Source organism: Panthera uncia, chromosome D4 (genome assembly GCF_023721935.1).
Source record: "Panthera uncia isolate 11264 chromosome D4, Puncia_PCG_1.0, whole genome shotgun sequence".
NCBI classification, from domain to species: domain Eukaryota; kingdom Metazoa; phylum Chordata; class Mammalia; order Carnivora; family Felidae; genus Panthera; species Panthera uncia.
In genome coordinates this window covers 72,414,670-72,439,641 of record NC_064807.1, presented here as the reverse complement: position 1 = coordinate 72,439,641, position 24,972 = coordinate 72,414,670, and the positions used below count along the sequence as shown (strand labels likewise).

The window sequence follows — 24,972 nt, the reverse complement described above, 5'->3', positions numbered from 1 at the left end:
TTGAGTCATCCTTGGTGCTAGAAAATACTGAAAACCTCAAATAGTCTGCCACTCCCTAATTCAGATTGGTCTCCTTGCCAATCTACTCTAAAATCAACAGCATAAGGAGCAAAGAACCGCGGCAAGAAAATTGTACTTAGAATTAGGAGGGCTGGCTTCTGCCCTTGGCTTTGCCACATTCTCCCTTGCTCGGTGACCTGGGGCAGGTCAGATGACCTTTTGGAAGCCCATTTCACCCGACCAGGAAGAGGAAACATAATCCACGCCTCACAGGGTATGCTAAAGGGTTTTATGCATAATAAGAAATCTGTTAAAATTTAAGAGGTGATTATAACTATTTCCCTATCTTTCACAGGCGTTGGTTTCCTATTGAAATATGATGGTCTATCTGGCCCATGCTGAGACTTGGGCACTGATTATATTTTCCCTAGCCAAGTTACAAAAGGTAGCTACTTTAAAAACATGTGCACACACGCTTGATATTCATGACAGGAAATTGTATTACTACTCGTTCGAATCAATTTGGAAAAATAATTTAAAAGACCCATCAGATTTAACAGGCTATGTCATATAAACCCAGGCATGCCACAGTAAAGTACATGACCTTATCAACCTTTTCTGCTCTAAAAAAAAGTCAATGGGATTCAAGTGAAGACATTAATATATTTATCATTCTCTCTCTTGAGTCCCATTTGCCAGTCCCCCTACTCCCCACCGATGCAAAAGGGAAAGTCTGGGCTGGTTTGCACCTTTAATCTTTCCCTGAAAAGAAAATTCAGGTGCTTCCCTGCATCACAGCATGCCTGAGGTCACCCCTCTCTGCATGTCTCCCAGCCAGTGGGTCCAACCTCATGGAGGACACAAGCTGAAAACCACACTATCAGATTTCTGGTCATATCGAACCGACAGCTTGGGTGGCAGGGCCCGATAGAACTCGGGCTAGGGGCACTGGAATTCAAGAGAGATGCCTATAAGAGTTACACATCCAACTGCAATTTAAGTAAATGGATGGATAGATGCCAGACTGATTGAAAAATAGATTTAAAAAATGACCTGAATACTCATTAACATGTTTATGGCTAGGTAGGCTATGACCAACCGATCAACATGCAACAACCAGACATTCCATGGAGCTACCAAAAAGAATACCCAAGATATTAAAAGATGGGGGCGGAACCCAGTAAGCAGAAAATGATTCCTATAAATTATTTTTTCAAATGCTAGAGTAAGGAGGGACACCTGGGTGGCTCAGTTGGTTAAGCATCAACTCCAGCTCAGGTAATGATCTCACAGTTCATAGGTTCAAGCCCCACATCAGGCTCTCTGCTGTCAGCGCAGAGCCTCCTTTGGATCCTTGGTTCCCCTCTCTCTCTGCCCCTCCCCCGCTTGTATGTGCATGCTCTCTTTCTCTCTCAAAAAATAAACTTAAAAAAATGCTACAGTAAGGAAAACATATATTGAAAACTAGTAAGCTAAAAGATACGTATGGCCTCTACCTACTCAGTGAAGCCATCTTCCCTGGGATTTACAACTTGAAGCTCCACACGGACTCCACACAAATACCCTGTGAGGGACGGTGGCCCTGACGGGCCCAAGTGCCCCTTACCTCTGGCTCAGCCTCAGGCACGAGCTGGCGAAGCTCAGTCTGCAGGAGTGGCCTCTCCTCCGAATGAGGACTGCTGGGCAGGAGAGGGGCTTCCTCCAACAGGTCCTCAGGCCCCTCTGCTGTCTCAGGGCTCACTCCTGTTTCCATGACAACACACAGCTGGCTCAATCTGCTTCTCAGCAAGGACTGCAGAAGAAAGAGAGACAGAGCTTGGATGATGTCCGGAGTTGGGTGGTATGTAGGAGGTTGGGTCACTCACTGAGCTGTATAGACCCCACAGAGGACGGATGGATTCATCTACAGACTCAGATGTTGACCTCAGGAGTATCTGGAACTGAGCCACATTCGACATATCAGATAATTACCTACAAAGTTCCCTACAGTCTTTAATAGCTTTGAAAGCATTTTTCTTTCCATGCTCTCATTTGCTTTCAAAGCATCCTGGGTCATGGGTATCTTTATCCACATGTTACAGATGAGTCAAGTGCAGCCCAAAGGCCTTGCCCAAAGCCACACAGGAACAAGTGGGCTGGGATTGGGCTACACCACAATTCTGACTTCAAGACCAGCACTGCCAGGGCTCCAGGCAAGGCTGATCCCAGGGAAGGAGCACAGGGCTCTGAGACGGGAAGGCTGCGCTCCAAACTGGGCATCACCAACTGGCCCCGTGACTGCATTCAGGCAGCGACAGGACTTCTCAGAGCCTCGGTTTCCTCATGTGTCAGATCAGAGCAAGAACGCCCTGATCACAAATGATAGGAAGGCATTTTGAACATGGGAAAGTCGTCTAAATACCTGGTACTTTCCCCAAGGTTCCCACTGCCAGAACCTTTATTAGTATTATTGTTATTACCATTTATTGTTAATCTAATTGCTATATTATTAATAAATATATATGCTCACTCTAGGAAATGTAGAAAGTGCAATTAGCTGAAAAGGAGACTAATTGAAATCTAGTTAAAAAGTAATAATTCCCTAAGCAAAAACAACCACTGATTCCACATGAGTGTTCTTCCTTCCAAGTAACTTTTCCTTAGGCATTTTTCCAACACTGAGGAAATGCAATCTACACAATGTGGCCTCCTGGTTTATTTTTGTGTGTTTGCTTTTTCACTTGAGGCCTCTTACCTCTTGGCTAGTCTTCATCTCTTGAATGTGGTCAGACAAAAACTGCACACAGTTCTCCAGGTCGAAGTAGACGAACCAGAGCTGGGGAGAGAAGCCATGACCGCTGAGGCTCAAAGCCAGCCCGACCCTGAACTCTCCATCCCTGACACTATCTTCCACCTCCTGCCTCCTTGCTGGAGTTCGGCCCTTCTGAGGACAAGCATGTTCTCTGGCGGGAACGTGCCATTCTGCTCTCTCCTCAGACTAGCGAAGTCTCCTTTGTACAGCTGGGAGAAAGATGGCTTTGTGTGCACATTTGGAAAATGTCAAACCCTGTTCAAAATGGCTGCAGCTCCATTTCCTACAAGCCACTGAGCATCCCACAGAGATGCCAAAGCATCCCAGACATCGCGTTTCCACCTGGAGCTACCACCTTCATCCTCAGGGGCCGGGGGGCCTTGCTGTCTGGAACCCCACATAGAAAGGAGTGAAACCCTTCAGTCACCCACCCCCACTGCTCAAGGCCAAGGGGGAGGAAATCCAACTGGGGTGCTCTGGGAGGAGGGGGGCAGGGTAAAAATTACTTCACCATTATCTCCCCTTCCTCCTCAACCTCAACAGTCCTCAGAAGGTCAAGTGTAACACAGCCAAGCCAAAACCCTCCAAGTTCACTTACGATATCTTGTGGACTCCATACCTGCCAACATCACAACTGAAGTTCTGCAAGAAGCTCGTAGTCCCTGCCTCAATGCCTCCAGCCACTGACCACTTCCTCTGAATCCCAGACCTCCTTCCTCCCAGTGACTGACCTGTGAGACCCAAGGTCACATCACCTTGCCAACGAGTCTCTCCACTTTCTTAACATCAAGGGATGCTTTTCAAAATGAATTTCTTTTTTGCCTTTTATTATGAAAACTTCCAAACAGATACAAAGGTGGAGCAAATGATGGGGCACCTGAGTGGCTCAGTCGGTTAAGCCTCTGACTTCGGCTCAGGTCATGATTGCACGGTTCATGAGTTCCAGCCCCGCACCAGGGTCTGTGCTGACGTCTCAGAGCCTGGAGCCTGCTTCGGATTCTGTGTCTCCCTCTCTCTGCCCCTCCCCCGCTCATGCTCTGTCTCTCTCTCAAGATAAAATAATCATTTTTTTTTTTTAATTGGGGCGCCTGGGTGGCTCCGTCAGTTGAGTGTCCGACTTTGGCTCAGGTCATGATCGAGCGGTTTGTGAGTTTGCGCCCCACGTCGGGCTCTGTGCTGACAGCTCAGAGCCTGGAGCCTGGAGCCTGCTTTGGATTCTGTGTCTCCCCGTCTCTCAGCCCCTCCCCTGCTTATACTCTCTCTGTGTCTCTCAATAATAAATAAATGTTAAAAAAATTTTTTTTTAATTTTTTAATGAAATAATTAACTTCCAGCTGCCCATCATCTTGGGTGGATCAGTGGTTCTCAGTTTATGCCTACTCTTTTTATTTTTTTTAATGTTTTATTTATTTATTTGAGAGAGAGAAAGCACAAGAGTACGGGGGTGCCTAGAGAGGGAGAGAGAGAGAGAATCCCAAGCAGGCTCCAAGCTGTCAGCACAGAGTGATGTGGGGCTTGATCTCACGAACCTGAGCCAAAATCAATAGACAGACACTTAGCCGACCAAGCCACCCAGACACCCCAGTTCATGGCTACACTTGTCTTATCTTTACCCCCATCCATTACTCACCGAGGACACCTGGGTGTCTAACATCCCTCATCCTAAGATACCACAGTACTTTGAGACTGAAATTATTTTTTAAATTATTTATTTTAAAAGATGTCCCCAATTATTTTGAAAGATGTGTCTATTCACTACTCATCCATCCATACATTCAGCTAACACTTTCCAAGTCACTCCTATGTGTCAATCTAAGAGGATTCACGGACAAATTGAAGACCCCCAGATTCCAGGAGCTCCCAGTCTATGATGTCACACTTGAACTGCCAGAAGTCCTGTGATGTCACTGAGTTCACCACCACCCCCCCACACCTGGTGTCAGGCAAGATCCCTTGTATCCTACACCATCTCAGGTGTGCGGGGCCCATGACACAGGGATCCGCGCTTGTCTGTTCTCTGCTGCAGCCTCAGGACCTGGAACAGGGCCTGACAACATACTAGGTTCTCGATAAATATTTGTAGGATGAACAGGTCATGTGCACAAGGAGCTTATTCCCAGGTCCCGCCCTCACGCCCCGTCCTGAACTCCAACTAGGCGAGGGGGACCAGTGAGAATGCAGAGGTAGCACTGAGGAGATCTATCAATCCCACTGGGCAGAGGCCAGCCAGGACCAGGAGACCTGGGCCCCAGCTATGTCCCAGACCCACCGTGTGACCTCTTACTAGTCACCTAAGGTCTACCCAGGGAGCCTGGGCCAAAGAAAAATGACCGAGCCAAGTGGACAAGGCCTCAGGGTCTGGCCTGCCTCTCCAGGAACCGTGCATGGGCTCCTTAGCGCCCAGGCAGCGGCCTGGCACAGAAGAGGCCCCCTCTGTTTGCTGAATAAATGCTGAATGAGGAGTGTGGCTGAGACAGTCCTGCCCCATGCAGGTTCTAGGCTGCAGGCCACCACCCAGAGATGAGTCTCCAGGACAAAGTGCTGACGCAGGGACAAAGGGCAGGGCTGGCCACGCTCATCCCATTAGCAGACTCTGAGACACCACGCCGCCCAGGGGAACATGGGGCCCTGTCCCCCACCAACCCAGCCCTCACGTGGGCCCCCAAGCAGAGGTCACTGCCAGACACAGTACCTGAATCACACTCTGGCAGCCTTCCACCGTGTCCGTCACCCCCAGCAGCACCCGGTGCCTCAGGAGGGCTCCATTGGCAGCCGCCAGCCTAAGGTCCGTGTTGGTGTTGGCCTAGAAGACAAACGCCAGGCTCACGGTCAGATCTCCAGGGAGCTCTCAGGCCCTGAGCCACACCCACCTCTAGCAGCTGTCCCGCCTCTAGATACCATGGGGGCAATCCTGGCATCGAGACACATCCATTGCTCCCCCTATAAAATGGGGTTGTGGGGTTTGCAGCCAATAAGTTCAATAGTGTCAGACAGCTCTGGGTAGAAGCCCAGACCTGCTACTTCCCAGCTGGGTGGCCCTGGACAAGTGACGCTCCTTCCCTGAGTCCTGCTTTCTTCAGCTGTAGAATACGGACAATGTCCCTGCCTCCTAGGAACATGGTGAGGCTGAACTGGGACTGTGTGTGTGGAACACTTAATCCAGTGCCTGGGACACCGTCCGCTGTGCTGACAGAGATATCTGCTGGCGGTGGGGTGGATGGGTTTGAGCGCTTATTGTGAAGAGTGCCTGGCCCTCGGAAGGGGACTCTGGGAATCCAGCTCCCTCTTTTCCTACCCAAGCCAATCTGGCGCCATGGATCGAGTTGACTAAGCAGATGTTAAGCAGCCCGGGGGAGGGGGAAGGAGGAGGAAGAAGCGTGTCAAGACCAAAGTGCTGGTTTGGAGAAGAGACTCTCTAAGGATTTAGAGAGGCAACCAGATGACAGCCCAGTGGAGGACAGTCAAGGTCCCCAGGAGTGTAAGGACTCCCTTAGAGAGCTTTTGGAAATGTGAGAAAGCCCTTTGGTTGTCACAGGGATGGTACAGGCAATGCTGGCACTTAGGGACAAGGACTGGGGATGCCTTCCACTGATGACAAAGTCCCATGAGAGACAATCCCACAATCGGAAGAGGGGTCTCCCGGCCTAACCAAACTCCACATTCCCCACCAGATGTGAACACAGGTGAATAAGCTACTTGTAATTCTGACCGGCCAACCAGGTTCTATTTGACATGTAAACCTACGGTGTTGTTTTCTTTTTTGAAAGTTTACGTTTATTTATTTTGAGAGAAAGAGAGCAAGTGGGGGAGGGGCAGAGAGAGAGGAAGAGAGAGAATCCCAAGCAGGCTCCATGCTGTCAGCACAGAGCTCAATGTGGGGCTCGAACTCACAAACCATTAGATCATGACCTGAGCCAAAATCAAGCGTCAGATGCTTAACCAACTGAGCCAACCCATGCCCCTTACGTTGTTGTTGTTGTTGTTTTTAAATGGGTCTAAAATATACTGAATTTTCTAGGAATGCTATGACTATCAAAACACAGGGTGATTATATTTTGTTTTGCCTAGAGTGTTAGTAAGGGTTATTCACCCTAACCTGTATCACCCAAGAGTTCAAATCCTGGCTCTGTCTCTCACCCCCTGTACAACCTTGGGCAAACTACATCCCACTTCTCTGCCCCCACTTCCTCATCTCCAAAAGCGGAGATGGGGCGCCTGGTGGCTCAGTCGGTTAAGCACCTGACTTCAGCTCAGGTCACGATCTCATAGTCTGTGAGTTCAAGCCCTGCATCGGGCTCTGTGCTGACAGCTCAGAGCCTGGAGCCTGCTTCGGATATGTGTCTCCCTCTCTCTCTCTGCCTCTCCCCTGCTCATGCTCTGTCTCTCTCTCGCTCGCTCTCAAAAATAAATAAACATTTAAAAAATTGTTTAAGTGGAGAAAATCACACCTCCCTATAACAAGGGTTATAGCAAGGATGGAATGAGTCAACCCACATAGAACACTTGCAAGAACGAACACTGCATGCCTGTCAACTAATGATATCAGTTCAGTGACGATACTGAGTTGCAAACTTTGTCTTCCCCTGTTCTTTGTTGGCCACAGATATCTTTCAGAACTTCCCACATGCTTTAGCAACCTGCTTTACTCTGCCCGGGATACCACGCAGACTCTTGTGTGCCTTCACAAACCTCCCAGTCTTGAGAAAGGTTAATAATGCCCCAAACAAGGCAAAAACAAGGCAGTGTGTGCAAAATGCTAAGGCTCTCAAGGCTGCTATGGTACAAGGACACTAACAGGAAGAGGGACAGTGATGGTCGGGAAGGGGGAGTTGCATGGTCCTGAGTGCTGAGGTATCTGAGGAGGAAGGAATCCTTGAGCTGAGGCAAGACCTGAGGAGCCTGTGTGACCGCAGACTGGTTACTCTACCTCTCTGAGTAGAGTATTATAGTGCTTATATTATATTATATAATATATATATATATATTATATTATAGTGCTCTATATTATAGTGCTTATAGAGTATAAGAGTGCTTATATTATAAGCACTTTGCATACATTAACTCATTTAATTCTCCCCAAAATCTTCTGAGGGAGCTACGGTTATTATTTTTTTAATGTAAGCTCTACGCCCAAAGTGGGGCTTGAAGCCACGACCCTGAGATCAAGAGTTGCAAGCCAGCCAGGTGTCCCATGAGAGCTACAATTATTATCCCATTTTACAGATGAGAAACTAAGGCCATGAGAGGCAAAGTAATAACTTAGTCCCGGTTGCAGAGCTAGCCAACAGCAGAGATATCCTGCCGCCTCATATGCTTGGCAGCCGTAGACAGCCGGTGCCAAACACAGAGCACACAGCAGGCGCTCATTAAATGGTGGTCATTATTAGGAGTGAAGGAACCCCAAGGTTCCCTGACTGAACAAACACTGATGGCAGGGGGGCCACTGCATACCTGGGGCCCCCATGCTTTACCTCTGAGTAAAGACAGAGGATCTTATTCGACTCTGTGCCCTGTGCCTAGCACACTGCTTGGTACTTGCAGGGGCTTCATAAACACTGAGCGAGGCAGGAAGGGAGAGAAGAAGGTGGATAGCCACTGTGGGCATTCTCTAAACTGCATGAATTGCATCTGCACCCTTGAAGCACCTGCCAGCTGCCAGGTGTTTCGCTGGCTCTTGCTAAAGCAAAATAGTCTACTTTCTCCCTGCCCCAAGAGAAGTTTCTTGCGGCAGGAGCAGCCAGTTCAATTTATTTTTTATATGCCAAGCACCAGAGCCATGAAAGCTTCAACAGAGCCCAAGGGCAGCATTATTTCGTCAGCCTTGTCGCAAAGCCCAACAAAGATCTTTTCAGAATGATTAAGCCATAAAGTTCCTATTTGTCCCTCTGAGCACAAGAACTAAATGGAATTCACACCCCAAACTCTGACCACATTTCCCAGCATCCCTCTCCTCCTGAGTCAAGCCAGAATGGATCTCCAAATCCAACTCTGTGCCAGGTACTGGGAGGAGCTTCTTAAAGCAGCTGGAAAGACAGTGGAGGTGTGGTAGGCAGAGTGATGGCCCCCAACGGTGCCAAAGTCCTACTCCCCAGAACCTGTGAATATATAAAAGCAAGGGGGAATTAAGGTAGTAGATAAAATTAACATTGCTAATTAGCTGACCTTAAAAAAGGGAGATTGTCCCAGATAATCCGGGCAGCTCAATGGAATCACAAGAGGCCTTAAAAGTGGAAGAAGGAGGGATGCCTGGGTGGCTCAGTCAGGTAAGCATCCAACTTTGGCTCAGGTCATGATCTCGGGGGTCATGAGTTCGAGCCCCACATCGGGCTCTGTGCTGACAGCTCAGAGCCTGGAGCCTGCTTCAGATTCTGTGTCTCCCTCTCTCTGTGCCCCTCCTGCACTCATGCTCTGGCTCTCTCAAAAATAAAGAAACATTTAAAAAACTAAAAAAATAAAAATAAATGAAAGTGGAAGAAGGAGCCAAAAGAATCAAAGATATGGGAAGGTCTAGACCCGCCATTTCTGGCTTGGAAGATGGGCAGAGGGGTTATTGGCCAAAGAATGCAGGTGGTCCCCAGGACCTCGAAAAGGCAGCAAACTTCATTATCCTCTAAAGGCTCCAGAAAGGATGCAGCCCTGAAGTCCAGAACCATAAGATAATACATTATGGTTTTTTAGCCACTGTGTTTATGGTGTGATAGGGAGCCACAGAATGCTAGTGCAGTAGGGTACTGACTGAGAACATGGCTTGGGATGTGAGCACTCTGGCCTTGAATCCCAACTCAGCCATTTACTAGTGTGAAAGGGCTCCATAAACCCAAAACACCTTCCTCCCCTGTTCCAGACTCTCAAAACACAGCTTGCTTCCAGAAAAACAACCCACAGGGATTAGATAGGAAAGACAGAAAGGAATTAATCACACATGTGATTTCATTTCTTTCAGTCACTGGACTCATGGGCCCGCATGGTTGCAGAAATCCTTTGAGGCAGGGAAAAGAGAAAGATCAGACCTGGGCTTCTCCTGCCGGAAACACCCTTTCTGGAGGGAGCGTGGCTGGGGTCTCCGAACATCTCACCTTCCTCTGGTGTCTCTCGAAGATGAGCACGAGGGTCAGAGTCAGGCTCATGGCAGCCAGGGTCACGAGCAGCACACCTACCCAGTGGTTCCCCAGGGCAAACATCTGGCTGGTGGAGTAGATGTTAGCCCACACCACCACATAGAACACCTGCGAGAAGCCAGAGAAAGAGCGTGGTCAGGAATACCAGTCCTGGAATAAAGCAGCTCCATTCAAAGGGACACACTCTTTTGGACATGTCTGATGCCCTCCTTGGAGTCAAAGAGCTCACAGGGCCAGGAAGGGATTGATCAGGGTCTGTAGGAAGGAGCCCTTGTTCCCTGTCCATAAGCAACAGTAGAGAAAAGGGGTTAGGAATGGCTACTCTGGGAGCACCTGGGTAGCTCAGTCAGCTAAGCATCAGAGTCTTGATTTCGCCTCAGTTCATGATCTCATGGTTCATGAGTTTAAGCTCCACATCCGGCTCCACGCTGACAGTGTGGAGCCTGCTTGGGATTCTGTCTCCCTCTCTCTCTGTCCCTCCCATGCTTTCTCTCTATCTCTCTTCAAAATAAATAAAAAGAAGTCTAAAAAGAAAAAAGGATAGTTACTCTGAATTCTTGCTCACCTGGATTTTATTTTTTATTTTTCTAATTTATATCCAAGTTATTTAACACATAGTATAATAATGATTTCAGGAGTAGAATTTAGTGATTTATCACTTACATATAACACCCAGTGCTCATCCCAACAAGTGTCCTCCTTAATGCCCCTTGCCCATTTAGCCCATCCCCCCACCCAACACCCTTCTAGCAACCCTCAGTTTGTTCTCTGCATTTAAGAGTCTCTTATGGTTTGTCTCTCTTTTTATCTTATTTTTCCTTCCCTTCTCCTATGTTCATCTGTTTTGTTTCTTAAACTCCACATATGAGTGAAGCCATGATATTTGTCTTTTTTTAATGGACTTCTTTCGCACAGCATAATACATTCTAGTTCCATCCACGTTGTTGCAAATGGCAAAATTTCATTCTATTTCATCACCAAGTAGTATTCCATTGTGTGTGTGTGTGTGTGTGTGTGTGTGTGTGTGTATATATATATATATATATATATATATATACCACATCTTCTTTAACCATTCATCAGTTGATGGACATTTGGGTTCATTCCATACTTTATCTATTGTCAATAGCACCACCATAAACATTGGGTCACCCGGATTTTAAATAAAGCAGAAAAGGGCAGAAGGCCTGGGAGTGAAATAAATTTGAGTTAGAAGTCCACAGTGATCCTTCAACAGCTACGGGTGGCCTTGGACAAGTTATTAACAACACTAAGCCTCAGTTTCCTCAACTGTAAAATGGGGATAATACCTACTTCACAGGTTGTTATAAGGGTTAATCAGATAGCATATATAAGCTCAACACTTGTTGAAGAATTAACAAATGCCAGTGGCCATTCCTTTTCCTTTTCTAGAAGCAGACGTGAGAGTCAAGAGTGCCATTTGGTGGGGTGCCTGGGTGGCTCAGTCAGTTGAGCATCCGACTTCAGCTCAGGTCATAATCTCACAGTTCATGGGTTTGACACCCGCATCAAGCTCTGTGATGACAGCTCAGAGCCTGGAGCCTGCTTCAGATTCTGTTCCTCCTCTCTCTCTGCCCCTCCTCCACTCTTTCTCTGTCTGTCTCTCTCCCAAAAAAGAATAAACATTAAAAAAAATTTTTAAGAGTGCTATTTGACCATTTATATATACAGAGAAGCAGCAAATCAGAGTGGTTAAGGGCACAGATGCTGAAACCAGACTGCCTGGGTTCAAGTACTGGTTCTGCCATGTGTGTGTGTGTGTGTGTGTGTGTGTGTGTGTGTGTATGTAGGTGTACACAGATATTTATACATATGTGTCTTCGATGAGTGTACATATACACATACACATATATGTTTATACACACCCATGTATTTATGGTGAGAGCTGGAATGGAACTACCTGTTGTTGAACAGATGGGGAAACCAAGTCCCAGAGAGAAGACAAGTCTTTTTTTTTTTTTTAATATTTTATTTATTTTTGAGAGACAGAGACTGAGTACGAGTAGGGGAGGGGCAGAGAGAGAGGCAGACACAGAATGTGAAGCAGGCTCCAGGCTCTGAGCTGTCAGCACAGAGCCCAATGTGGGGCTCAAACCCACAAACAGTGAGATCATAACGTGAGCCGAAGTCAGACACTTAATCGACTAAGCCACTCAGGTGTCCCCCAGAGAGAAGACAGTCTTAACCAAAGCCAGACATTGAGTCCAAGTCTCAGTGGTGGGTCTGTAGATTCCCGGTCCCAAGCCCTGCCCTTAGTAAACCCTGCCTCCAATCCTTTCCCTGGGAATCTGGTTACGACTCTCTCCCATACATTTCCTCTTATACCAAATCCAGGTACACGTGTACTGCTCTATCCCAGCCGGCCGGGCCACCAGCCCCAGACCCATTACCCATACCAAGAGGCTCCAGAGCACAATGCCCAATTCAGCAGTGTGACGGGGGGTGGGCGCGGCAGGTCAGTGTGCGGCCCCCCTGCCTCCTTACCACAGCAAAGGCCAACCGCATGGGCCTGGAGTTGTAGATGATGTATCGCCTCACTTGGGGCTCCAAGAGGGCGCTTTCAGCCAAGCTCCTGTACTGGTCAGCGGGGACCTGCTTGGCCATGCAAGGGAAAGAGACCAATCAGCCACGGGGAACCACTCCCACCTCCTTCCTGCACGCAAGCATGTCATTTCCAGTTCATGGGACTGTCACATGGGAGGGGGACCAGGCACCTTCCAGGCTGCCCCGGAAGGCAGACTGAGGAGCTCGGAGCACTAGGAGTGGTAATCACAGAATGCAGCTCAGGAAAGGATGGGTGCCCTGGGGAGGTGGGATAACTCGAGACCCAGGAGGACGCCCTTGGTGGGGGCGGGGGGGGGGGGGGGGGGGGCGGATCTTGCAGCCCAAGGCACAGGACCTCACAGCAGACCCAAGAGAGCCTAACAGTTAAGGCACAGGCCCTAGAGTCAGTAGGCTGGGTCCAAACCTTGGCTCTTCCATTCACGTGCCAAGTAACCCCACTTCTCTGAGCCTCAGGTTCTTCATTTATAAAGTGTGGACAACAAGAACACGCACTTGTAGGGGTGGTGTGCATACTAAATAACATGATGCATATGCAGTACTAACGTGTGTGTTGCAAAATAAGTATACATGTACCATGTAGATACATACGGACATCTCTGGGGGGGAGGGGGGCCTCTGTTCTGCCTCCAGCGGTTATGTGTTACTTTGACAGATGTGTGTCATATCTAAGTGCACATGCACACTGGCCCAGTATGGTCCGGTCCGTATGGACACTCGATACATGTGAGCAGGTACCAACACTGCAACACTAATAACGATAAATACCGCCCAAGGCTCTGAAAACTCGCATCTCTCTGCCCAAACAAAAATGGCATAGCACGTAAAGGCCCTGCGAGAGTGGACTGCTCAAGAAAACAGAATCGAACCATTAAAGATGATGTCTGGGAACATGGCAGAATAATATGTGGACTGTTTTCCCTGGTTAAGAAAACCCCATCTGAAGACAACTGTTGAAGAAAAATGTTCTTTTGTACAAAGGCTGACAGGAAACATGGTGTGATAAACCAGCCATTGTGCTGACGTGGGGTGAGTACCGTCAATGTGGAAAGTTTCCCTTCAAGTGATAACATGCTGATTTAAACAATAATGCAATTCAGTCCGAAAGAAGTGAACTCTAAAATCTGCAGGGCAAAATGAGCAGTGTATCTTTCCTGCCCACGGTTAGTCCACATTATTTTACTTCCTCGTCACAAACACCCTGTCTGATAGGTATTAATGTGGCCCTCATTTAATAGAGGATGAAACAGCCACCCAGAGAGGTTAATTCACCTGCTGAAAGCCACCCAGACAGATCTGCATCCAGACCTCTGATCTGAGAAGCCTAGGCTTCAAATCGCTGTGCTTCAAAGCACTGCATGATTATCTAATAAATTCACGTACTCTTCCTTTGAATATAGAGTTCCCTCTCCTAAAATGCCCTTCCTCCTGTCTACCCAGCAAACCCCTATTTTTCCTTCAAGATCCCAGATCAAGCATCTGCTCCTGTGTGACGCTTTCGAAACCACCGCTCCCCCAGGTGAGTTCATCGTTTTCTCCTGTGAAGGTCTTCGGTGCCTTGTACATGCCTCTGCCGCCGCATTCGTACCCTGCTGACCTGACCCGATCTATCGGGCACGAGTCCACCTCCTGTGCTGGGCCCTATGAGCTGTGTGAGCGCAGGCACTGGGTCTGGCCACCTCTATGGACCCCAGTGCCCTGCACAGTGCCTGGCAAACAACGAGCGCCCCAAAACACGCACCTGTTAAGTGAAGTAACTGGGAGGCGGAGACACTCCTAATACATCTTCCTTATACCTCCCACCATACGGAGCCCAGAGTACGTGTTTAACAAATGTTTTGTGGACAACTGGATGAAAGGATAGGTGGACGGCCAGCAGGTAGGTGGCTGGAAGGAGGGGAAAATGGCAGGGTGTCAATAAAACCCACACTCACCTGAATGCCCCAGGTCTGTAGTTGCTCTTCTGCGGCGTCCAGATCGAAGGAGATGGGCGCACAGGTGTTGTCGATCCGCAGAACCGTGAGGACCTGGCCATTGCGGAGCTCTGAAAGCACACCAGAAGCTTCACCTGGCTGAGCGAGCACCACTGTGGACGAGCCCGGACCCTGATGGCATCACCTCCTCTGGCCACGAGAACCTTCTCATGGCAAGGAGGGACGTGGTAGCAGTCCTCGAGTCCCCACGCGAGAAGGACAGAACTTGACCAGAACCCCTGAGGAGGCAGAACTGAGACCAGAGCCTGGAGGCTACCTGGACACAATGCAAGACCCTATAAAGGAAGAACCTCCCAAGAATGAGAGCTGTCCAGACAAAGAATTGGAAGTAGTGAGCTCCCCATCACAAAAGATTTTTTTTTATGTTTATTTATTTTGAGAGAGAGAGAAAAACAGCAAAGAATGAGCAAGGGAGGAGCTGAGAGAGAGGGAGAGAGAGAATCCTAAGCCATCAGCGTGGGGCCCGACACAGGGCTCCATCTCACGAACTGTGAGATCGTGACCTGAGCCAAAATCAAGAGTCAGATGCTTAACCAAATGAGCCACCCAGGAGCCCCAAAAAAGATATTTAAGCAGACTGTACAACTAAGTACATGGAGAAGGTGATGTTTCAGACATTTGTATGAACACCACCACACAGGAAGCTCACCCAAATATTACATTCCCAGCGGGCTCCGTCTGACTGTGGTAGGCAGAACAATGAACCCCCAAACATGTCCCCGCCGTACTCCCCAGAACCCATGAACATGTTATGTTACACGGCGAAGGAGAATTAAGGCTACAGATGGAGTTAAAGTGGCTAATCCACTGGCCCGAAATAGGGGGGTTCTCCTGGGCTGTTGGGATGGGCCCAATGTAATCACAAGCATCCTTAAAACTGGGAGAGGCGGCTGAAGGGTCAGGAGGGATGTGACCAGGGAAGAAAGGGACAGAGATGGAACACTGTTGCCTTTGAGGTGGAGGAAGGTTCATGGGCCAAGCAGTATGTGTGGCTTCTGGAAGCTGGAAACAGATTCTCCCTGCGCTCCTGAAGGAAGGCGGCCCTGCTGACATGGGGGCTTTAGCTCCGGGAAGCCAGCATCAGACTTCCAGCTTCCAGAACTGTCAGAGGACGGATCTTTCACCAGCCACTGTGTGGGCGGTAATTGGTTAGGGCAGCCACAGAAAATGAAGACACTGACTTACTGGTAACCCCTCCCCAGGGTATCTGCAACTCACTTGACAATTCAAAAGCACCAACTGAATTAAGCGTAACCTCACAAAACACCACCACATCAACTCAGTCTGGCCACAAGCCAGGCAGGACGTCGACTAGGCCAGCCCAGTGAGGTCTGCTGGGGTGAAAGCCCCTGGGGACTGAAACCCCTCAGGCCCAGGGAGGAACAGCCAAGCAATGAAGCTAAATCTGCCTTCTGCTACTAGTAGAGAGAATCTGGACAGAAGGATCCAGATGTCCTTCCACCACAGCAGGAGGTCCCGTGAGCCACCCTGTCAGCAGCCACGCAGCTGGAGTGGGCAGGAGAGGGGGGATCCCCAGTGTTCAGCCACGCAAGGCTGGGCCTGGATATGCTGGCACATTTTCTGTGGGCGAGGCTTAGAAAATGGGGCAGCATGAAGAGATTAAACCATAAATACATTATCTGCTGGCCCAAACTTCCTGTCACCTGAGCCTAGCTCTGGGCAGTATGTCTTTTTTCTTTTAATTTTTTTTAATGTTTATTTATTTTTGAAGGAGAGAGAGACAGAGCACGAGAAGGTGAGGGGCAGAGAGAGAGGGAGACACAGAATCCGAAGCAGGTTCCAGGCTCTGAGCTGTCAGCACAGAGCCCGGCGCGGGGCTTGAACTCACCAACTGTGAGATCATGACCTGAGCCAAAGTCAGACGCTTAACTGACTGAGACACCCAGGCGCCCCTGAGTCTTTAAAACCAAATGACTAGCCCTACCTTCCTGACAATTCCTGCCCCACCCCCGCCATTGTCTCCACCTCCTCACTCAGCCCCTCTCTGGGCCCTGCCAGCTGGGCCAACAAAATGTCTCTCAACTCCATGCACCTCCTGGCATCTCCACCACAACCCAGGCCAGGCTACCTTCACCTCTCCCTCATGCCCTTTGGCAGCCTCCTCACTGGTTTCTCCAAACCTACCCGCTTACAATGCATTCTCCACGCATCAGCCAGTGCGTGAACTGGATGCTATCAGTCCTCTGAGTAAAACTTTCAATAGCTTTTTGGTGTTCTACTGACAAAAACCAACCTCCTTACCACACTCGCCCAGCCCTCTGAAGAACCCGCCTCCTGCCAAACTCACCTCGAGCCATTCAGCTTCCTTCTGTGTCTTGCCACGCCAGCGTCCTTCGTTCTTGGAACAAGCAGTGTTCACTCCCACCCCAGGGCCTTTGCAAATGCTGTTCCCTTTCCCTAGAACACTTCCACTGGGCTTCACCCAGTGAAATCCTATTCATCGATATTCCAGCTCATTAACCACCTCTCAAGGGAGTCTTCCCTGACACTACACCCCTAACAGATCAAATCCTTCTGTAAACCTACTCAGAACTGCTCTTCAAAGGAGTACATATTCAAAGATAAGTATATACGCTTGCAATTATTTGCTTACATAGGTATTCAACTAATTGATTAAAGTCTATCCCCCAATGTGGGAGACTATGTACTCCCACACTGGTTCTGCTCAACACTGAATCCCCGGAGCTGGGTTCATACCTGCCATACAGTAGGCACTAAATAAATGTTTGATGTATAAATGAATTGACACGACAGAACCCTGGCCCCTAACCCCCAGTTAGAGTTCTTTTTTTATGTCTTTTTTTATGTCTTTTTTTTTATCATCTGTCATCTCAAGGTTAAAAGAGCATTGGATGCCCTGCCAAAAAGAACTTTATTTGCTTTCTTTTCTTTTTTTTTCTCTCTTTTTTAAGTTTTTGCAAGAAGGAAGGGGTGTGGAGGCAAGGTGGGGAGCCAAGGAAAGTATAAGCTAGACAGCTAGCTATAGGAGTCAAAGTGTAGCCCAGTCTCTCGCTCACAGAGTAGCCACGAAAAAGTGATCTAGGGACCCCTGGGTGGCTCAGTTGGTTGAGTGTCCGACTTCGGCTCAGGTCACAATCTCGCGGTCTGTGAGTTCGAGCCCCGTGTCAGGCTCTGGGCTGACAGCTCAGAGCCTGGAGCCTGCTTCATATTCTGTGTCTCCCTCTCTCTCTGCCCTTCCCTGCTTATGCTCTGTCTCTCTCTGTCAGAGACATTAAAACATTAAAAACAAAAATAAACATTAAACATTAAAAAAAATTTTTAAAAAAGAAAAAGTGATCTAAACCCCTGGCCTGCTTCCTCGCTTGGAGGGGGATCATATCACCACACGCAGCTTTGCAGAGATGATGAAAATAAATGCTCGGAGAAACACAGGGGTTGAATAACTGGCCACTGTCGTTGCCAATTTAAAAGCAAGCTTGTTGGGACTCAAAAGTTACAGTAAAGCAACCCATGCATGGCTTTAGTTGTATTCGTTCTTACCCTCCCACTCCTGGATTTAAGGTGGCTTTATAAAAATAAAATATGAAAACGGGCACCTGGTTGGCTCAGTTGGTTAAGCGTCCAACTTTGGCTCAGGTCATGATCTCACGGTTCGTGAGTTCAAGTCCCGCACTGGGCTCTGTGCTGACAGCTCAGAGCCTGGAGCCTGCTTTGGATTCTGTGTCTCCCTCTCTCTCTGCCCCACCCCCACCTGCACTCTGTTTCCCTCTCTCAAAAATAATAAATAAATAAATAAATAAATAAATAAATAAATAAATATAAAATTATAAAATTAGATTTAAAAATAAGCAAGTGTGGGACGCTTGGGTGGCTCAGTTGGTTAAGCTCAGGTCATGATCTCGTGGTTTGTGGATTCGAGCCCCATGTCGGGCTCTGTGCTGATAGCTCAGGGCCTGGAGCCTGCTTCAGATTCTGTGTCTCCCTCTCTCCCTGCTCCTCCCCTGCTCTCTCTCTCTCTCTCAAAAATAAATAAAGATTTAAAAAATAATAATAATAAAAATTAAAAAAATAAAAATAAGCAAGCGAGAGAAACTAGACAAAAAGAAAATAAAGGCAGAAATGAGTTTGCATAAGGTACAATAAGAATAGTTTCTAAGTATTGAGCCCTTACCAGGCACCAGGCACAGGGCTGGGGCTTCACGGTCCTAATCTCATTTCATCCTCCAAGAGCCCTAAAAGGTGGGTACCACTGTCAGAGAAAAGGGAACAGAGCCTCTGAAAGGCGAATAGACCTGCCCGAAGTCACCAGAGGAAATGAAAGTAAGAAACAGGGGCAAAGGCAGTGCCCAAAACCAGGGCGGTCACGCCGGGTGGGGCCACAGACCAGCACCCCATTTCACAGCATAGCACAGAAAACCCATGTGGACCGGGGTGCTAGGCATGGAGAACACCAGCTGCTTCCCTACACCGGCTCTTTGCACATCAACGAAAGCGCTGGTCCCAGCAAGGCAAAGACTCTGCACGATGACTCTCTTTGTCTTTCAAACCAAGTTCCTGGATTCCTGGCAATAATCTCTCTCATCTGTTCCTTAGAGTGGGAACAGTAAGTCTCTACTTAGAAATACTTTTATTACACCTAGATAAGAAAAAGAACTTGAAAAGTGACCAAAGGAATGGGCATTCACAGGTGTGTGTGCACACGTGTGTGTGTGTGTGTGTGTGTGTGTGTAGCAAGGAGGAATTTCCTACAAAGAAGCAAGAACTGGCTTGCCAAAAACCAGCGGAGCAATGTCTTCAAAGTTCTAAAGGAAAATTATTTCATTCCACTCCATCCTACTGGTGTGTGTGTGTGTGTGTGTGTGTGTGTGTGTGTGTGTGTAAACTGTTTTACCAATAACAGTAGTAGAAGAAACCCTTGTTTTTAAGTAGTCAAGTTTCAAATCATCTAAGTAACCAGCCGCAATTCAAAATGCCAATGCCCAGCCACCCATTCATCCTGTTCATTCAACAAAATACGTACTGAGCATCTACGACAGGCCAAGCCTGTGCTAGGTACTGCAAATGCAGGAATGAACAAGACAACACAGAGCCCCTGCCCTCGTGGAACTTACATTCTAGTAGAGAAGCTGGAGATTCAACACTTTATCACACAGGTCAGCATTTAATTACAGACTATGCTAAGTGCTATGGGGAGAAGCAGGAATATATCAGGGAGTCCTGGCTTAGGCTGGGGCATCAGGAGAGAATTCCCTATAGAAGGGATATTTGAACTGAGCTCTGAAGCATGAGTTGAAATTAATCAGAGGAAAGGAGGTAGGGAAAGAGCATAACAAGCTGAAGAAACAGCAGATGCAAAGGCCCTGAGGCAGGACAGCATGGCAGGAACAAAGAACGGGTAGCAGGAGCCACTAAGGCAGGCCTTGCAAGCCAGCGATTGACAGATCTTCACACTAAGCCCCATAGGAAACACTGAAGCAGAAAGTGACATGGTCTGTTCTGCATTTTTAAAAGGTCACTCTAAATGTCACGTAAATGGAAGAGGCAAGAAGGAGAGATCAGCTAGGAAGATACGGCAGGGATCCAAGCAGAGGGTGACAGCGATTTGGTCTAACAAGATGGTGATAGAGAGAATGGGGAGAAATGACAGACAGGCCTAGAAATGTATCCTAAAATGCCCACCCCTAGCTAAAGGCTCTCCTGTGTCCTTCACTCCCCTCCCCTCCATTGTGCTATGTGAGTCCAGCCCAGCATCCTGGGGAGAGGGGAGGGAAATAAAGGGTCATGACCTTACCTTGCCCCCAGCCTGGGGGACGCCCTCCAGGCAAGGCATTCCAGCCAGGGGAGGAGGGGGGCAACGGGCCAGCTGCCCCACTGCGGCCCATCTGAGGTTCGCAGGCCATGGCAGAGAGCCAGCTGGGCTTCTACTTCCCCATCTTGGAGCTGTGGTTCATTCTGGAGTGGCCAACTCAGCTTCACTTGCCTTCAGAAAACAGCACAGGAAAGAACTTCAGGCCTGGGCAGTCTGGGCTTCTTGGCCTTGCCAAGGCCAAAGTCATCCCAAAACCAGAGAGAGCCACCAGGAGTCTTTCCACTGACTTTGCTCTTTCCGTCTTGCTGAGGAACATTCTCAGGACTGAAGAGGAGGAAATAAAACCCTCCAAGGGAGAACTGAGAACTTCCCTGTGGTTTTGGGTCTTCCCTAGCTCAGACACATCCAGATACTCACTTGGAACTCATGAAATGACCAGGCCCCACTCCCAGTCATCTGGGAGTTCTGTTCCCTTATTCAGAGCACCCAGGCAACCAGGCACAGAACCAGTATATTCATCATGGGGAGCCTTATTTATACAAAGGATCTCAAACAGCTTTCCAGAAGACATTGCAAAATACAAATGAAAAAAGAAAAATCAGGATGGTGGGAAACACAAAAGAAAGAAAGAAAGAAAGAAAGAGAAAGAGGAAGAAAGGAAGGAAGAAAGAAAAAGAAAGAGAAAAGAAGGAAAGAAGAAAAGAAAAGAAAAAAGGAACAAAGGAAGGAAAAAAGAAAGAAAAAGGAAGGGAGAAAGAAAGAAAAGAAGGAAGGGAGAAAGAAAAGAAGGAAGGAAGGAAGGAAGGAAGGAAGAGAAAGAAAGAAAGAAAGAAAGAAAGAAAGAAAAAATGAGAACCATGAAGAACGAAAATAACCAGATATTCAGGCAGTCAAGGTCCCCAGCAGAGGCAGTGGAAGTTTCTGCTGAAGAGCATGGGCTCCAGGTTCAGACTAACCAGTTTAAACAACGGTTCTACTACCTATGAGTTAAGTAAACTTGGGCAAGTGGTTTAGCCTCAAAGAGATTTAGCTCCCTATCCTCAAACAATGGTACCTTCCCCACAAGGCTGTCATGAAGAATCAGTGCGGTGATACATATAAAGGGCAGACAAGGGCCTCTGGAACAAAGGACACATCCCACAAATACTAGCTCTCACAGTTGCTGCTTTGAGGTTTGGCACAGTTGTCACGCCTGAGCCAAGAATTTGGTTTTGAGCTTCTAGGTGGCCAAAGCTAAAACAGAAATACTGTCAGTTAAATAGTTCCTGTTCTCTATTAGGAGATGAGAAACAGGAGGGTGAAGAAGGCAATGCATCCCCCTGGCATTTAGCGCTAAAAGACCTTGGAAACACTTCCAAAGTCTCAGGAGTTGGGTCAGTGACAGCACAGTGGGCATGGCCATGACCCTAAGCCACTGTCGTCAACAAAGCAGAAATGTCCTTTATGGGGATTCTCTTGAAGCCAAAGCAGAGTCCCCAGTGCCACACACTGGCTGGAGCCCGCACTTACTCTCTCTGTGTCTGCCGGGGGCCCTGAGAATTACCCATCACCAAGGAAAACCTTGCCTACGTCCCTGGGATGACACCCCAGCCTTGCTAACCATCTTGGTGAAAGTCCAGTAGAGTAGGTTTTTGCTGCCATGGTTCCTGATGCTGGTGAAAACAAGTGTCCCCTGTCAGGGGCACACATCTGCTTAATTCCATGCTGGCCCGAGGGCGGATCGCCACTGCTCAGATCTCCAAAAGAGGGGAGGCTGACTCCCACACCCTCACTACCCTCCGTTTCTCTCGGTCTTTTAAAAAGGACCGGCTACATAATTTGTGGGGCCTCCTGCATAATGAAAATGTGGGGTCCCCTTTTCAAAAATGACGAAGAATTTCAAGATGGTTACAGCAGAGCATTAACCCAGGTTGGGGGCAGGGGGCTTTCTAAGTGGGGGGCCATGTGTCCGAGCAGGCTGCAGGCACCTCAAGTCAGCAGGGACTTTAAGCTCCAGAAGATCACTTGGGGTCACTAACCTGCCCTGTATCCAGCTCTGAGGCCACAAAGTAACAAAATGTTATGAAAAAGCAATGACTTGAATACCCAAGAGCCTGGATTTGAATCCCTGCTCGGCCACTCACATGCTCTGTGGCAAGGTTCTTAATTCCCTGAGCCTTGCTGTCTCATCTGTAAAATGGGAACAGGGAATCCTCCCTGGCATGGCTGCTGCAGGGATGACAGAAAGAGATACAGGCATGACATCCAGGACCCTGCTCACCAAGCAGGCCTCTTTCCTCAGAAAGAGAGAAAACTCAGAGTCAAAGATATAAAGAGACCTGCCCATGACAGGGTGGCTGGAAGATGTAGGTAGGACCAAGAGGGGAACCGAGGTCCAAGCACATAATTCCTAGGCCCTGAGCCTCAGGACCCAGGTCTGGCTATCTCTCAGCCTGTTCTTTAATGCACCTTAAAGGAAAGAAAAGAAAAAAAGACAGAGTGGGTCCAGGGAGGCTATGTCTCCCAGGCATGGTGCACAACAAATTCCTGCTGGCTTCTGAGATGCTGATCTCCGCCCTCCGCCCCCCACCACCACCAATGCCTGCCCACAGCAGGCATTCCCAAATACTGCTCTGCATTAACCAGACTATGGCACCACCCCTTACTTCCTTCCTCTTATCTTACATGCCCCAGAAGCACAAAACCAACAACAACAGCCCAAGGAAGTCTGCCCTGAACCTGGCAATTTCTGAAGCCCTTCCCCATCTCCTCTGATCATCTCCTGGGCCCATGAGGCGAACATAAACCTTAGACCCATTTCCCAGACCAGAAACCCGGGGGCGTCATAGCTAGCAGCCTGCAGCCCAGAGAAGCTGTTCAGGAGTCTCAGAAAGGCCTGTGGGACCCAGGAGCCTGCCCTCCCTCCTCCAGGCAGGAGGGACCACCCACAAGCTGGAGCTGCCCAGACACTCTTCCCCTATGGAAAGTTTCCATTAGTTGCAAAATCCCACAACTTGGCATTGTCTTTGAAAAGCAATCCCAGCACCCCAGTTGGCCCAATTAGCTTCCCACAAAGTCTCAATCAGAAGTCATTCATTTGCCTGATAATGTGTAATGGTTAAAAGGTACCTGTATAGTTGTACCATTTCCCTCCTGTGTGACCTGGAGCAAGTCACTTAACTTCAGTCTGCCTCACTTTCTTTACATGTAAAGGGTGATAATAATGGTAACTGAGGCTAAAACTGTTTGTGCATGTAAATCACTCAGAGCAGCACGGGGCATATAGGCATCACCGAAGGAATACACCTATCACTATTTTCACTCCACCAACATTCCCTAAGAACCTTGAAGTGTCAGCCCTGTGCTTTCTTGACTCTAACACCAAAAGTAAAATCTTAAATCCTTGGTCACCCCTCCCTGCTGGGGAATCCCATATGGTGGGATAATTGAACTCAGAAAGGGAAATAATGACCAAACTAGGCAGGCAAAGGGAGCAGGCAGAACATGGGGGGCCTCAGAACCCTGGGATGGGGGAAAGGCTTTGCAGAGGTGGCGGTGAGAGAAAGGGCTGCCATGCAGAGAGAGGTATAGACCAGAGGCCAGGATGGGCCCCACCAGGGCCCTCTGCCCTCACCCTGCAGCCCCTGGTCCAACCTGGAGGCTGCAGAGGGTGGAAGGGGTTTTAGCGACACTGGCCAAGGGCTGACATGGACCCATCACCTTCCAGCATGTCCTGGGCTCACCATTCTGCTCAGCCCCGCACCAGCCCTAGGGGGACCTGGGAGAGACACCCAGACACCAGGGTGGAGGCAGAGCCAGCGAGTAAGCACAGCCCTGGGGCTCCAGCAACTAACTGGGCATCCACTCCCCAGTTTCCTTAGTTTCCTTTGCTGATGCTGCATTTTAACCAGAACTTCCAGTCATAGGTCTTTTTCTAATTAGGTGGTGAGCCCCTGCAGACGAAGAGATCCTTAAGTCCCGCTGAGCAAAGGTCTCCATTTGTGCAGACAAAATGCCCAGGCTCCCCAGGAACCTTGTGCCTCACTGAGATGGACGTGAGAGAGAGAAAGAGCTTAACAGTTTTCTCGAGTCAGGTTTTGTTTTCATTACACTGGAAAGCCCCAACAAAAGGCCATAAGAGGGCCTGTCACAGAAGTTTTAGGGTGGAAAAGACTTGAAAGACAATGGGTCCAAGCTCTCCATTTTGCAGATGAGGAAATTAAGACCCAGAAATGAAAGTGAACTATCCAAGGTCAAAGAGCCAGTCCAGGACGGAGTCCGAGCAGGACAGGGCTCATTCGGACCGTGGATGTCCCGCCACACCTGGCCTTGGCCTTGGGCAGCTGTCCTGCTCCAGTCTCTGCCTTCAAGTCCTGTCCACCGAGTATCCCTCACCTCGGAAGCCCCCCCCCCCCACCGGCCCCGGCCCCCGTCCCCAGGAGCCGCCGGAGAACGCCTCCCACGCACGACACGCGCGGGAACGGGGCCCAGGGCGCACCGAGAGCCCGGCCGCGCCCGCGCCGCCGACCCCAGGCCGAGAGAGGACGCCCAGGCGGCCGCACCGCTCCAATCTGGGCTCGCGGCCTCCCGCGCCCGCGCAACCACCCGGGCGCGCGCCCCGAGCCGCGCACACTCACCGCCCGCGCCGCCGCCGCCGCCGCCACCGCCCGGGGACGCGGAAGGTCCGGGCCGCCGCAGCCCCTCCACGCCGCAGCC

General features: G+C 49.0%; 1 protein-coding gene across 2 annotated transcripts in view; it reads right to left on the bottom strand.

Moving 5' to 3' along the window:
• TMEM268 (transmembrane protein 268) overlaps positions 1 to 24,972 on the bottom strand; it is a 37,440-nt gene that overhangs the window by 5,966 nt on the left and 6,502 nt on the right. For both annotated transcript variants that reach the window (XM_049637246.1, XM_049637239.1), the window contains 7 exons: positions 20,260 to 20,448; positions 14,427 to 14,536; positions 12,415 to 12,522; positions 9,868 to 10,017; positions 5,484 to 5,594; positions 2,735 to 2,815; positions 1,607 to 1,792 (listed from right to left, as the gene is read on the bottom strand). In XM_049637246.1, the coding sequence (XP_049493203.1) occupies positions 1,607 to 1,792; positions 2,735 to 2,815; positions 5,484 to 5,594; positions 9,868 to 10,017; positions 12,415 to 12,522; positions 14,427 to 14,536; positions 20,260 to 20,368 (855 nt within the window). In that variant the 5' untranslated portion in view covers positions 20,369 to 20,448. The remainder of the gene's footprint in view (positions 1 to 1,606; positions 1,793 to 2,734; positions 2,816 to 5,483; positions 5,595 to 9,867; positions 10,018 to 12,414; positions 12,523 to 14,426; positions 14,537 to 20,259; positions 20,449 to 24,972) is intronic.